The sequence below is a fragment of the Condylura cristata genome, unplaced genomic scaffold (assembly GCF_000260355.1).
Source record: "Condylura cristata isolate star-nosed mole 26May11 unplaced genomic scaffold, ConCri1.0 scaffold00017, whole genome shotgun sequence".
Lineage (NCBI taxonomy): Eukaryota > Metazoa > Chordata > Mammalia > Eulipotyphla > Talpidae > Condylura > Condylura cristata.
This window is the reverse complement of record NW_004567118.1, coordinates 1,796,627-1,809,974: the sequence shown is the minus strand read 5'-3', so window position 1 is coordinate 1,809,974 and position 13,348 is coordinate 1,796,627. Positions and strand designations below refer to the sequence as shown.

Sequence of the window (13,348 nt, the reverse complement as noted above, 5' to 3'; positions counted from 1 at the left end):
CGCAGCTTGGGGCGCTCACAACCCGACGCCGTGGCCGCGAGGAGGCGGAGCCCGAACCGAAAGGAGAGCTCACCGAATTCGTTTTTCTCGTAAGTCCGGCTCATGGTGTTGTCCCGACAGGGCGAGAACTCTGCGCGGCTGCCGTTCTGGAGCTGAGCCACAAAGCAGCCACCCACGGGCGTCTTCCCAGCCTCGTCGTTTTTTTCTAGGACATTCCAGTGCTGCCAGGGGGCGCAGGCCTGGGGTGGACCACAGGAGATTGGGAAGGGGCAAGACTCGCTTCCCCTCGCCCTTCCACGCCCCCCTGCCCGTCTACTCTCTGCTCCCCGTCGTGCGTTGCCCACCACAATGCTGTCCTTCCAGCTGACGACCGACGCCCCCAGTCCTTGCTGAGCCTTGAAGGTTTGGAAAGTTTGAAAGCCTACTTTTCGGGTTTCATCGTCTGGAAGGCACAAGGAGCGGGCGCTGAAGCCGGCGACTCGCGCTCGTCTATCTCTTTCCCTCTTGGTGCTGAACTTACTTAGGTCGAAGAGCAGCAAGTTGCACTGGTCGCCCTCGGCCCTCCACGGGCACAGGAACACGCCGCCCATCTTCTCCTGGTTGCGGCCCAGATTCTGCGGGGCACCCACTATTATGGCCAAGCTGCGTAGGAAAGCTGAGTGAGGGCTGCGTGCATTCCGGGGTACCCTGTTACCCAGTGCCAGCGCTGGCAGCCTGACCAAAAGGAGCAGTGTGCTTTGAGCGCTTTTCCCAAAGGAGACCTCACAGGCCATTGATTTCAACCTTGTTGGCTGTGGACCATAACATTGACTCCCAGGTGGGGAAATCTATGTCCAAGTAGCCCAGCAAATTAAAGGTGTAATTGGGGCCAGACCATGTGATTTGATTTGAATAGAGGGGTTTGATATCCTTGCTGAAAAAGACCTACGAAACTCTATATACCATCTACACTCCTCATTTCCCCACCAAAAACCGGAGGGTTAACATGCTCCCTAGAATGTATGTCTGGAGACTGTACCCAGATCCCTTCTGGAGAGCTGGTTTTAATGGTAAAAAATTAGGGACAGTAGTGGGCATCTCTAAACTTGGAAGGGGGGGGAGTGGTGACATCACTAAGGACACTTGCAAATCTGGGTTCAAATCATAGCTCTGCATCTATAAGTGACATTGCCAACCAATCACCAGCCAGAAGCTAATGAAGTAAATGTGTGAGGGACATTCTGCATGGTGCCCGCTAAGTCACACCTAACAAGTGCTGAAAAACTACTATTTTCTTTATCCAGCATACAGGATATTCACTGAATGATTCCTACTAGACCTATACCTGGGAAAAGGAGAAGAAAGAAGCAGAGGTGGAATGAAGGAGTCAAGTAGAGATTTGGGCTAGAAGTTAGCCAGAAGTTAGACCTGGGAGTTAGGGACCTTGAAGGATTTTTCAGAATTATTGAGTTAAGGGGAAAGGGTCGAACACTTACACTTCTCCCCCACTTTTACCCTCATGGTTTATCAGTATCGGTTGGGGACCACATTGGGAAGGGGGCTTGACTTTGGGGGGAGTGGTGTGGGGCTGCTCTTCAGCAGAGGAAACCTCCCAGGATCTGATGCCACACCACTGCTGTTCCCCAAGGCTGGGAATCAGTGTCCACCACAGTGACTCTCAGGGAGGTAGGGAGGATAGTCTCATTTTGTGGCCTGATCAATCCCAAGCATTAATGCGCTTTGCTTTTCAAATATAATTTTGATGGGAATGGGATAGACAAGCAAGGTGGAGGTGAGCAGATGATTTTACTGATTTCTGAGTCAACTTCAGACTCATGCTCCTGCCTATAATTCATACAACTGACCCTTTGGAGAAAAGAGGATTTTATCCAAGTCTTTGGGGGAAAACTACCATCTTCCTTTAGTTCTGATTGTTTTAGTGCTCATCTGCCCATTGGGGCTCCCCAAAACATACACATCCTTATCTAAGCTGGTCCCTCCCTAGTATTCCTAGCAAGAACTCACACTGAACTGAGACCTCACAGAAGCGGTAGCGAAGGGAGAATCTTTTCTCCAGCACCCAACCTTCCCCCTCGGCTCACCTCCCGCGGCTGTCCTTGTAGAAGTCCAGAGCAAATCCAAAGTGGCTGCCGTTGGGGCCTGTGTAGATGGTGAGCCTTGCTGGGTCCAGGTTCAAGGCCCAGGCTGCAGGAACAGCACTAGGTCCCAAGAGCAGCTGCAACCACTCTAGAAGCCAGAGGGCATGAAGTGGACTCAAAGTTCTGGGCATCTTCCCTCTACCAGCTCCTAGGCAGGAATGAGTCAGGTCCTTCCTTTCTAACAGTTTCAACTACAGGAAGTTTTTTTCTTATCATACTGGAAGCTGCTTGCTGAGCAGTGGACAGAGGCATGGGCTATAGACCCTGGGGCTGCATGGTTTTCTAGGACTGTCAGGGAGGGGATGAGGCCTCCAGGGGGTGAATGCTGATGTCTGACAGCCATGACAGCTCCCTTTTCCTGAGAGTGCAGCACCAGGTCCTGCTGATTCTGCCTCTCCATGTCTCTTGATCCCATCCCCACTACCTTGCTACTCAAAGCATTCATCACTGTTTGGGACCGTGCCACTATGAACTAGCTGGTCTGCATACCCCCACTCTAGCCCAGCTCCAGTTCCTCCTCCCCTCACACAGTGACCGCACTGCTCTGACAGTGACTTTGTCAGAGGTGGGGAGAAGAGTAAGGAAACTGTTGTGCCCTGATAAGACCTGGGGCTGCATGTCCCTTTGGAGGAGGCACTTATCTACTTCCTCCTTTCAGAACCTTGGGCAGCTTCAACCATCCATCTTAGCAGTTCTTCCTCCATCTCAGGCTGAGTCTGAATGTGGCCACTGCAGCATGGCCAGTGTTAGGGAAGAAGTGAATGGGTCCTGATCTAAAGGGCAAAAGGGATAAAAGTATCATTCCAGGGTATTCTGGCTCACAGTCTCTGAGGTTATGCCCACCTGTTCTTTCAGAGGTTGAACCAAGATGAGGGGGGTCATTGCCTAAGGGAAGCCCCCTCCCCTGACTCCTCAGGCTGGCACTCTGGGGTTAAAACACAAACACAGCACAGTTGGCATTGTTTAGTCAAGCTCTGTTCACTGGGTTGTGCCCATGAGTCCCTGGACATGGCACTTTCTTCAGCCCCTGGGTCAGGAACCCAGGGGGTAGGGAGCTGCAGTGGAAACAGGCACCAGGCGTGAACGATGCACACAGTCACGTAGTGGAACGAGAAAGAAGTGTTCTGAGCAGAAAAGCAAGGCCGTAATCTATGGGTAGGAGAGGAGTGACAAGTCTTACTGGCAATGTCTTTCCAGACAGCAGTTTTCTGGGAGGAAATTCAAGAGATCAGATAGGGAGTAAAAGAATATAGCTGCATCCTCTTTTAGATTTTTGTGATCAAACAACCATCTCCGACCCTCTTCCATTCCAGAATCCCTTTAGCTCCTGTCTTCTGATTCACCACTTCAGCACACAGCTCAAAATTCCTAGTAGGTTAGAAGCACCTTGGATTTTCATCTGGGTCTTCACCGCTGAATTCCCTGTGCCAAGCTTGTGACTGGCGTAATGCATTTGTTAGAGTGAATCGTTATTCAGTCTGATACTTACCTTCTATTTCCCTGCTGTCCTCAACTGAGGGGTATTGTATTACTGGTGTTTACTGTGAAGCCCAGTTATCAACTCACATTTATTAAAGTTCTTAAAATGCTCTTATTTTGATCAAAGCATTGGAAGATAATCATGGAAATCCTTAAAGAACTTAGTCCAGAGGGAGTTAAGACATAATCACACAGAACAGCCCTTGACAGAAAGCGTGCCTTGAAAGGGTAGAGATTATGCCTAACTGAAGTCACTAATATCATGTGCGTAACAAATCCCTAAGAGATGGAGAATCACAAAGATTCTGGGAATAAGAGCTACATTGGACTGCAGTGTGGATGATTATACTGTCTGTGGAAAGAACTGGAAAGGATAAATTAGTGGGACGCTGAGCTGGACAGTGGCTGAAATCCTCAAAGATGATGAGACCCAAGCCAGGGTACTGTCAGGAGTGAGAGCAGAGGTCAGAAAATCCGTCAGCTGGATATGGCAGGGTGTCAAAAAGAATGTGAAGCTTTGGTGCCCGTTTGGTCACAGTGGGACCATTAATAAGAGCTGCAAACAGGGGGAGGGCCAGATTGGGAAGGGGGAGTTAGGTATTCAATGATTCTGTTCTTCAGGGGTGTTCTTTTGGGATCAGGGCCAAGTTAATCTCCCTCCTGAGAAAGTGGGTAAAGGAGTGTTGACACACTGCTCCTACTTGCTCATCACTCAGAGCCCCAGAATCCCTCAATGAATTAAAAATTCATTAACGGTTATGAGAATCTACTCTGTGCCTGGCACTGAAGTAGGCAATATGAAAGACAGAGAAGTCTTCCATCATCTTTGAACATTTCCTTGCTAAAACCTGATGTATAATCTGCAGTTAGTTGTATCTTACTTTGCTCGTCTTTCCTGAACTATACTCAATGTTTACCGAAGTTCAACTCTAGGTAAGGCGTTAAGGAACGAAGAAGTACAACAATCAGTCCCTGTCCTCCCAGACCTTTCAATTTCACTGGGATGAACACAAAATGTTTGTTCTCAGATTCTTCAATGGCATGGGGAGCTAAGGGTCTAGTCAGGGAGGGCAGCTAGAGAACTGCAATGATTCAGGTATGAGTTGGGGATGTGAAGGTATTTCTGACAAGTCAGAATGTAAACTGTTGATAAGGTCTGCATCACTCATCCAGGGCGTAGAAGAATGAGAAGCTCCAGGGAGAACCTCCCCAGAACATGCAGGCGCACACCCCTCCACATAGCATTCTCAACAGGCCAGTCGGCCTCTTTCAGCCAACATCTTGCCTGCACAAAACCTGTAGTTGGCCTAAAACTAGCCATCAGGTAAGTAGAATTCTAATTAAAAATCACTTCTAGGGATTTTGCTATTTTAGGAAAATAGGCACCTCTGAGCATTCAATCCAGGGTTCAATCTGAAACGTTTCTCTAGCTGAGGGGAGTACACAGCTGTATAGCTACTCTTCCCTGAAAGACTGGACAGGAAACTAACTTAGCACTACAAATCAATGGTTAAGTTTTTGATGCTAAACTCCCGTGGCTTTACAGAATCTAGACACAGAAGAATAGAGGCTACTATCTATTACGACATACTCCCTTTTACCAGGTGGCTCTCATGTACTATAGTGGAATTAAAGGGTTGAGACCAATTTAAGTCTGGTTTTGGCATACAGAACTCTACCTGGAGGACAAAGGCTGGGCAGAGGAGTCTTGTCTTGAATGAAGTTCACACACTATCCTAAAAAGTCAAAGCGAAATTCCAAACCCATTTTTGCGCACACACACACCAGACATTCTAGTAAAGATTCTATTTCTAAAGTGAGATGGGGAGAAATAGAAATGATCATGGGGAAGACTGGAAAGGCTCACCTTTCAAGGTATCTACCTAGGTCTGGAACTTTACCATCATCTCGTCCCATGGCTACAGTCACTGCCTCTTGACGTGGGCAAGAGTGTTGAGAAGCACAATTCCAAACATCACAAACTACTAGTACACAAGAATTTCTTGGTCACTTCAAACAAGATCTTTGTAGTCCTTAACTCCATCCCTTCCCAACTTGAGTGGATGGAGCAACAATCACGACAGACTCTACTAAGTTTCCACAAATCATTGGTTTATTAGAAAGTTCCTTTCCCTAATTTTACAGCATATATATCTCTATTGTATGTGATAAAGTTAAATACAATCTGTTAGGCTTGTAAGTAAGGTTATTATTATTATTTTTTTAAGTTTTAAAATCACTATTCTGGAAGTGAAAGAAAACTGCCCCCAGGAAGGCAGAGAGAGGCAGCCAGAGTATGGCTCAATCTACAAGCTAATGGGAAGCAGCACAAAAAAAGTTAATACTGTATTTAAAAAAATATTTACATGGGGTGAAAGCAAAGAAAGATGAAATTCCTTCACTTCAAACAGAGGACTTCATTTTTTCAGTGCTACTGTCAAGAAAGTGATGCTTCCGAGTCAGGCAAGAACACTGAAAGTCAAGAACTTTTGACTGCCTAGCTTGCTTCTCAGACTCAAACCTTTGTCTTCTGGGAACTTGAGCAGCCAGGCAGAACAGAGCCTTGGCCCAGGTGAGTGGGGTTTTTCCTGTCAGGTGACCACCCAACTCTGGCCACAGGAACAAGTAGAACTGTCAGACAGGGGGCAGCGTGTCTATGCCAAAGATGAGGCCTGTAGATGTACACCTTTGGGTCAGTGTGCTGATTAGGTCTGAGAGCCCGGGTGAAAGGCTAGAGGAGGAGAGGAACTAAGGTGGTATTTCCTCTGGTAGGTGACATGAGAGGGGAAAAAAAGGGAACTGTTAGTGCTTCAGCTAAGCTGGGCAGAAGGCATGGATCTATGAAGCAGAAGAATATTTAGTATCTATGTGTGCTCACCTCCCAAAAAAGGAGGAAGAAAATTATCCCAACTCTACCAGCCTCCAGTCTACTTCTACTTTAGTTTCTAGCCAACCGAAAAGGCACATTAAAAAAAAAATTGTCAGAGGGGGCCAAACAGTAGGAAGGCAAATGGAATGCCTGGAACAGGCGCCCAGGAACCCAGGATCCCCCAGACAATCACTCTCAATTTCACTGCTTCCAGAGAATAAAGCTCTTGAATCTCTCCCTCCTCTGTGGGGCCTCTGCTTCTCCGTAGAAAACAGCAAAGCACACAGAGACGGTCATAACTGAGCACCATCCCTCTGACACCCTCCAACTGACTGCTACCCATTAGTTAAAAAATACCAGTGCTGGGGGCGCCACATACTGCAAATTACTAAACATTTTGTCCCAGCAAAAAAAAATGTCAAACAGTGTTTCCCTTGTTTTAACATTTTTATAGTTCATAACTTCAAAAAATACATGAGCTTGATAAAATATACATGCTTAGTCATTTTTGCATCTAGCAGAAAACAAATACTTTATTTTTTGTTTTCACTTTATAACCTTTAAAGTTTCTTAATTGAACTAGGGCAAACATATTTACACAAAGCCACCAAAACAAGGATCACTTAAAGAGCTGGATGTAAAAAATATTATTGCAGTATACTACAAATATGGAACTTCTTTTTTAATATGAGCTACAAAAAGCAGCATTTACGTTTATAGAGTTCAGTGCAATTTTTTTACATTAAAAAAATCCTATAAATTAAGGAAACATCAACATGACAGAAGAAAACACACCCTTCAGACATGAGTTCCTCTCTGGGGAGACACACGGGCGACTCCAGTTCCACACAGCTTCAACTCACGAGAGGGTCTTCTCTTCTGGGGTGAGGGCGCGAGGACGGCGCGGTCTGTGCGGAAAGTGGACTGAGAACAGCCTGAGTAGCATCTGGTTCCAGGTCAGACTCCCTTCCCACCTCACCCAGGGTAACACAAGGTCACCAAGGGAAGATCAAAGACAAGGCAGGACCAGATGGACAACCCGCTGGCCAAAGTGGAAAATACTTCAAAATTGAAAGACAGGAAGAGCAGAGGATAAAAGGAAGGTGGGGAAGGGGAGTATCTAAACTTGACAGTTTAGACATGTTGCCAGAGTAGGTGGGTAGCACTTACTGGTGTCCCCTACTTTAGAAACTTGGGGGGAGGAGACAGACGAACAGGGGAAAGGGAAAAATATCCCTGATAGTAAACCCAAAGCAAACCTCAAATCTAAAACCACCCCCACAAGCCAAAACTGGATTCTTTGGCTGTCAGACACTGCCCATCCCAGCTTCCACTTGCTGGATCAATGGCTCAACACCCCCTAGGGAACGTCTATAGGTCACCTTCCCTGGCCGTACCTAGGCTCCCACCCAACTCATGTGCCATGGCTGGGAGGGTGCTGCAGGTCCTGACCTGAGAAGATGGGATGAAGTAGTGGGTGAAGGTGGAGGGCAGTGGCAGCTGCTGCAGCAGGCCGTGGGGCGAGTAGGGTAGGGTAGAGGGCAGCATGGGGGACTGGGTGGAAGGTGAAGGGCCCAGGGTGGATGGCTGAGGCAGGAATGATGTGGATGGGATGGCTAGCAAGAAAGGTGGCAGGGTGGCCAGGGATGATTGAGTGAGTGAGGTGAGACAAAGAAATGGGAGTCAGGTGTGGCTGGGGAATATGATGGACTTGGGCAAGTGGCTGGGGATGAGGGTGGGGATGAATGCCAATGGCGGCGGCGGCAGCTGCAGCATGATGCTGCAGGATGGCGTGCTGGACAGTTGTGATGGAGGTGGCAGAGGCAGTGGCTGGCTGCTGAATGTGGATGGGCTGCAGGGCTGGAGTGGCTGGGGCCAGAGCAGCGGAGGCTGGGAAGGCCTTCACTTGCTTGGCCAAAAGCTGCTGCTGGATGTGTTGCTGTGCGGCCTGCTGGAGCTTGCTGTACTTCTCCATCTCCTCAGGGGTGAAGGTGATGGGCTGGCTTTCTAGGGGCGCCAGTGAAGCGTCCTCGGTCCCATCAGCTGACTCAATACTCGGCTCCCCACTATGAGGTGCGTAACTGGGGAAATGCTCAAGGTCTGGGGCAATAGGCAGCAAGCTAGATTCCACAGGGCCTGGTTGACTGCCACTATCCAAGGATTCTAGGGTGTCCCCATCACTGGGGTCAGGGAGGTAGTTATGGGAGATGGTTGGGTCCCCAGGATAGCAGTCAGAGTGCACTGGGGTGCTTAATGGAGCCACAGGATGATCAGCAGTAGCTTCTTCCGACTTTGGCTCTTCTGGGGGTGAGTCTGATAAGGGGCCAGTGGTTTCCTCTGAAGAGAACGGATGTCCAAATGGGGCATCACTACTCCCCGAAGGTCCTTCCTCTGTCTCTGACTGCTCTTGCTCTTCTCCCCTTTCTAAGCCAGACTCTTCACATTTCTTGGTGCTGGGTTTTCGGGTAGCTGGGAGCTTTCCTATCAATGGAAGGACAGGCTTATTGCCAAGAGAAGGGGGTAGCTTGGGTCCAAAGTAACCTTGTGGGGGGTCTTTGAGCTTGAGCCCAGCTTTGTTAGGGGTGGCCAACACTTCTTCACTCATACTGGTCTTCTTCTCTACCTTCCTGGACTGGATCTTCTCCAATAGCAGTTTGGCAGTGACAAAGTTCTTGTCTTCAGGGCTACAGTCACCTTCTGACCCCCTTCCTGTGCCAATGTTGCTGTTCTGGGGGGGTGGGCCTGTCCCTTTACTATCATCTCCTCTGCCATCTTCTTTCTTCCCAGAACCTTCCCCCCGCCCTGATCGGAAATAGTGTGGAGATTGGGAACGGTAGATTTTAGAGCGAATGAAGTCTCGACGGCCAGAACGCCTCTCCTCAGGGCTCTCGTGACCCCACGACCCCTTCCTAGAGCCTGATCTCTGGGAAGGGCTCCTGGTGCTGCGACTGCGGTCCCGGCTATAGCTCCGGCTTCTCTGCCAGCTGTGAGCTGTAGTACTCCGGCTTCTTCGCTTGCTCCGGCTGCGGCTACAACTGCTGCTGCGGCTACGGCCCCGGGATCTTGAGCGCTCCCTGGTATGACTCCGGGACCGACTCCTGGACTGACTGCAACTGAGGCTATAGTCATCGTCAGATGATGAATATTTGTGCCGTTTGGACCGGTGCTTGGAGCTGGCATAGTCTGAATCATCAGAGTCATGGGACCGCTTGGAGTGCCTCCGTGATCGGTCACTATAGTCACTGTAGCTGTCATCAGAGTAACTGCGCTGCCTGCTATAGCAGCTCTGGTCTGAAGAAGCATCTGAGCTACTTGAGTAAGACCGCCGGGAAGAACGGTGTGAGGAATGGCGCCGACCCGACCGTGAGCGGCTGCGAGAATGCTCACTGACCGAGTCCTCCTCCTCCTCCTCCTCCTCTTCCTCACTGTACTGGGACGGAGACTTCTGGTGCAGCCTGCGCGATGAAGCATCATCGCTATCCTCATCGCCACTGCTGGGCCGACTCCGAAGGCTGGACCGGCTATTCCGCTTGCTGCTCGTTCTTCGCTGGCAGGAGGAAGTAGGCGCTTCACCTTTGTGTTTCCTCCCACCATGATCCTGAGAGCTGCTACCGCCCCCACCTTCCTCCTTTTTGCCACCGCTCCCCTCCTCTGTGGGGAGGGGTCTCTGCTGGGAATCATCTTGAGCTCGTCGCCGTCGCCTTGGCGGTGCCGGGCTACCACTTCCAGGGGGTTCCGTTTTGGGTCCCCGTTCAGAATCTGCCGGAGCAGATGACTTATTCTTCTTTCGTTTTCGTTTCTTGCGCTTTTTGGACTTCTCCCCAGACTCTGCTTTTGAGCTCTTCTCTTCTGAGTCAATCTTGTGTTTTCGTTTGTGTTTGCTGGATTTTTTGTGCTTCTTTTTCTTTTTGTGTCGGTGTGACTTCCCAGACCGTTCTTTCTTGCCAGGAAGGCTTCTCCCCGTGTCTTCTGTCTCCGACCCATGGCTGCCCCCAGGTTCCTGCTTATTCACGCTGCTACAGGCAGACCCTGAAGCAGTTGCATCCACTTTGCCTGCAGAGGCGTGTTGTACATTCTCTGCCCCCTCCTTGCCTTTATTTGGCTCGCCAGGATCATGGCTTTGGAGATGGTCCTTTGAGGAACCGCTTATGTCCTTTGGTTTTTCTGTCCCTTTAGCTCTGGTATCCTTGTTCCTTGAGAGTTTAAAGTCAAAGTATAAAGGGTTACAACTGTATGAAATGGAAGGTTCCGCCTTGGTGAAAATCAATAGTTCCGACGGCCACTGGAGGGCAGTGCTTTCATCTTTGCTCAGAACTGGGAAGAATGGACCGGTAGGGTGTTTGGGTCCCTCTTGGCTTTCTTTCCCTGATGAGGTGGCCTGAGAAGTTTCTTTAGAAGGGTTAGACTCACACACTTGGACCTCTGAAGGCTTCTGACCCTGACTGTCTAAACTCTGCTCACTTATATCCCCTCCTGAGGCCTTCTTTGTCTCAGCTTTGCTTCCAGGCTCTGAAGGTTCAGTCACACTGATTTCCAGTGGCTGTTCTGAGACTTCAACTGTCTTTTCTGCCCCTTGGCTTGCTGTCACCTTGATGCCGCCTTTAGGTTTGGGAGAACTGCTTTTTTTGCTTTCTGGGGTGTTCTTTGGGTGTGTATTATTATCACCTTCCATTTGTTCACTAGCTCTCATAAAGAGTAAGAAGGGAAAATTAGGCTTTACCTTGCAATGTGCTGGGGGGATATAGTGATAATACTCTGGCTCTGTAGCCCCAGCTCCTTCTTCTCGCTTCATTCTTTTTAACTTAGATAATGTTGAGGCAAGGGACCCTCCATCCTGAGGATCTTCATCCTCTTTTTTACCATCGAGATTACTGCTACCATCAGCGTCTCCCACCTTCTGCAGCCCTTGATCAGAACCCTTCTCATCAGCTTTTGTTCCATCTTCAGAGGTCCCTTCCTCGGCATGGTCCTTGAAAACGGATGCTATTGATTCAAGTTTAACAGGAGCCTTCTTGGCAAAGGAAAACGACACTCCTAACTTTTGCAATGGGGTCCCCAGATTATTCTTAATGCCAAAGCTGATGCCCTGGGAGGCTAACCCAGGAGCCTGTGTCAGTCCAGTGGTATTAGTGATCTGTACTGCAGTGAAAGGGCCTCCTTTATCTGTGGAGAACTCAGATCCCAGGCCACAAGCAGCAGCAGCACTTGTGGCACTGTGTGTAGCTGACTCATCTTTATCATCATCTCCACCTTCTTCATCTACGGCTACTGTGGTTGGTCTGAACATAGGGCCACTTCCAGGTGCACTGTGTATGGTTCGGGAAATGAAACAACAAAAAAACAAGTTTAGGGGAACATTTTGTAGCTCTTATAAAATTACTTCTATGTTCTACTAATCACCACAGGTAAGTCTGAGAGAGAGTTGTGGCCACTCACTATCCCTGTGCTAATGACGGCAAATTCCTTAGTGGGTATCAGGGAGTCTCGTATTGTCAATCTACCAAGCCTAATTCCTACGGCTAGTCAGTTGCTGCTTTTCTTCCTAGGCTGGCTAAAAAAATACAAGAAGTGAGGCTATTACACAATTAAACAAATCATCATTAACAATGATACAATCTATGAGTTTTTATCATTTCTTTCTTTTATTTTATAAATACATTTTCAACATTATTCTTCACTTTCTACATTTTTTTCATCTCAGTCATAATCCCCGTGGACTTCCCACTTCACCCATGTGCCATCACTGCAGACCCACATGCTCTTCCCACTCCAGTTTTGAGTTTTGACCTTGTTCCCCTCTCCTCTTATAGAATGTCTGTTTAGAATGTCTGTTTTCTAGTTGTTAGTTGATGTTCTTTTTTACTTTATTACAATTTCTCTCTCTTTCTCTCTCTTATATAAATATTTAGTGTGTGTGTGTATGCTATATTCCCCCCCACACACAAACAATCCCTTACACTCCTGCTATGAGTGAAACCATCCAGTATTTTTTTTTCCTTTCTGGCTTATTTCACTAAGTATGGTCTTTTTCAGCTCCATCTATGTTGCCACAAATGGCATGAGTTTATCTTTTTTGATTGCTGAGTAATATTTCATTGTATATATGTACTACATCTTCTTGATCATTGTCATTTCTTATTGTATCATCCTACCCAAAAGTACACTACCAACACATGGATAAACATCTACTCAAAGGCTGTACTTTACTTAGCTTTAAAAAAAAATCTTAATTTCTTTTGTATTTTCCAATTTCATTTTTTAAAAAGTGTATTATTTGCTAAGAAAATCATAGACACCTCAACACCTCTGTTTTAAAACTAACAGTCTTTGCCTATCTCCTGGGCACCATACTTAAGCATTTGCTTTGAGTTTGTCACAACTTTTTGACATTCAATACAATGATCATGATGCTACCAACTATTTTTTGACAACAATGAGAAGTGTTTTAAACTTTTGTCATGTCTGAAATTTTTAGTGTGTGGACTATACAAGTATCTCTCAATTCAAATTAAAACACTGAACGAGTAAGAGATCTATTTGGATGAAGTCTTTGTTATCTGATATCCAGGTACTAGCTGTCCAAAAACTTAGGGAACAAATGTATATTCCAGTAAAATTTGGATAGATGAGGTAACACTCACCATGTCATGGACATTATCCCTCTGCAAAGAAACCCTCAACTTGAATTAAAAGAGGATTTATTTTGATTGATTGCTTAGTCTTTGCCATGTAACTTCAATAATACTATTGGACCAAACATTACTTCTAGTACAATGAATTTCCTGATGATGGATCCTTTTATTCTGGGCTTCTCTGGTAGTATAAGTCTCAGCACTGTCAAGCTATTGCCAGCCACTGTGCC

General features: G+C 47.5%; 2 protein-coding genes across 8 annotated transcripts in view; both read right to left on the bottom strand.

Annotated features, from left to right (window-relative positions):
• ITGA2B (integrin, alpha 2b (platelet glycoprotein IIb of IIb/IIIa complex, antigen CD41)) overlaps positions 1 to 2,269 on the bottom strand; it is an 11,254-nt gene extending 8,985 nt beyond the window's left edge. The window contains exons 1-3 of the mRNA XM_012726551.1: positions 2,082 to 2,269; positions 521 to 642; positions 23 to 442 (exon numbers count right to left, since the gene is read on the bottom strand). Of these exons, the coding sequence (XP_012582005.1) occupies positions 23 to 442; positions 521 to 642; positions 2,082 to 2,269 (730 nt within the window). The remainder of the gene's footprint in view (positions 1 to 22; positions 443 to 520; positions 643 to 2,081) is intronic.
• A 3,449-nt stretch (positions 2,270 to 5,718) lies between these two features.
• GPATCH8 (G patch domain containing 8) overlaps positions 5,719 to 13,348 on the bottom strand; it is a 70,621-nt gene continuing 62,991 nt past the window's right edge. For all 7 annotated transcript variants that reach the window (XM_004684085.2, XM_004684084.2, XM_012726347.1 and 4 more), the window contains one exon: positions 5,719 to 11,792. In XM_004684085.2, the coding sequence (XP_004684142.1) occupies positions 7,901 to 11,792 (3,892 nt within the window). In that variant the 3' untranslated portion in view covers positions 5,719 to 7,900. The remainder of the gene's footprint in view (positions 11,793 to 13,348) is intronic.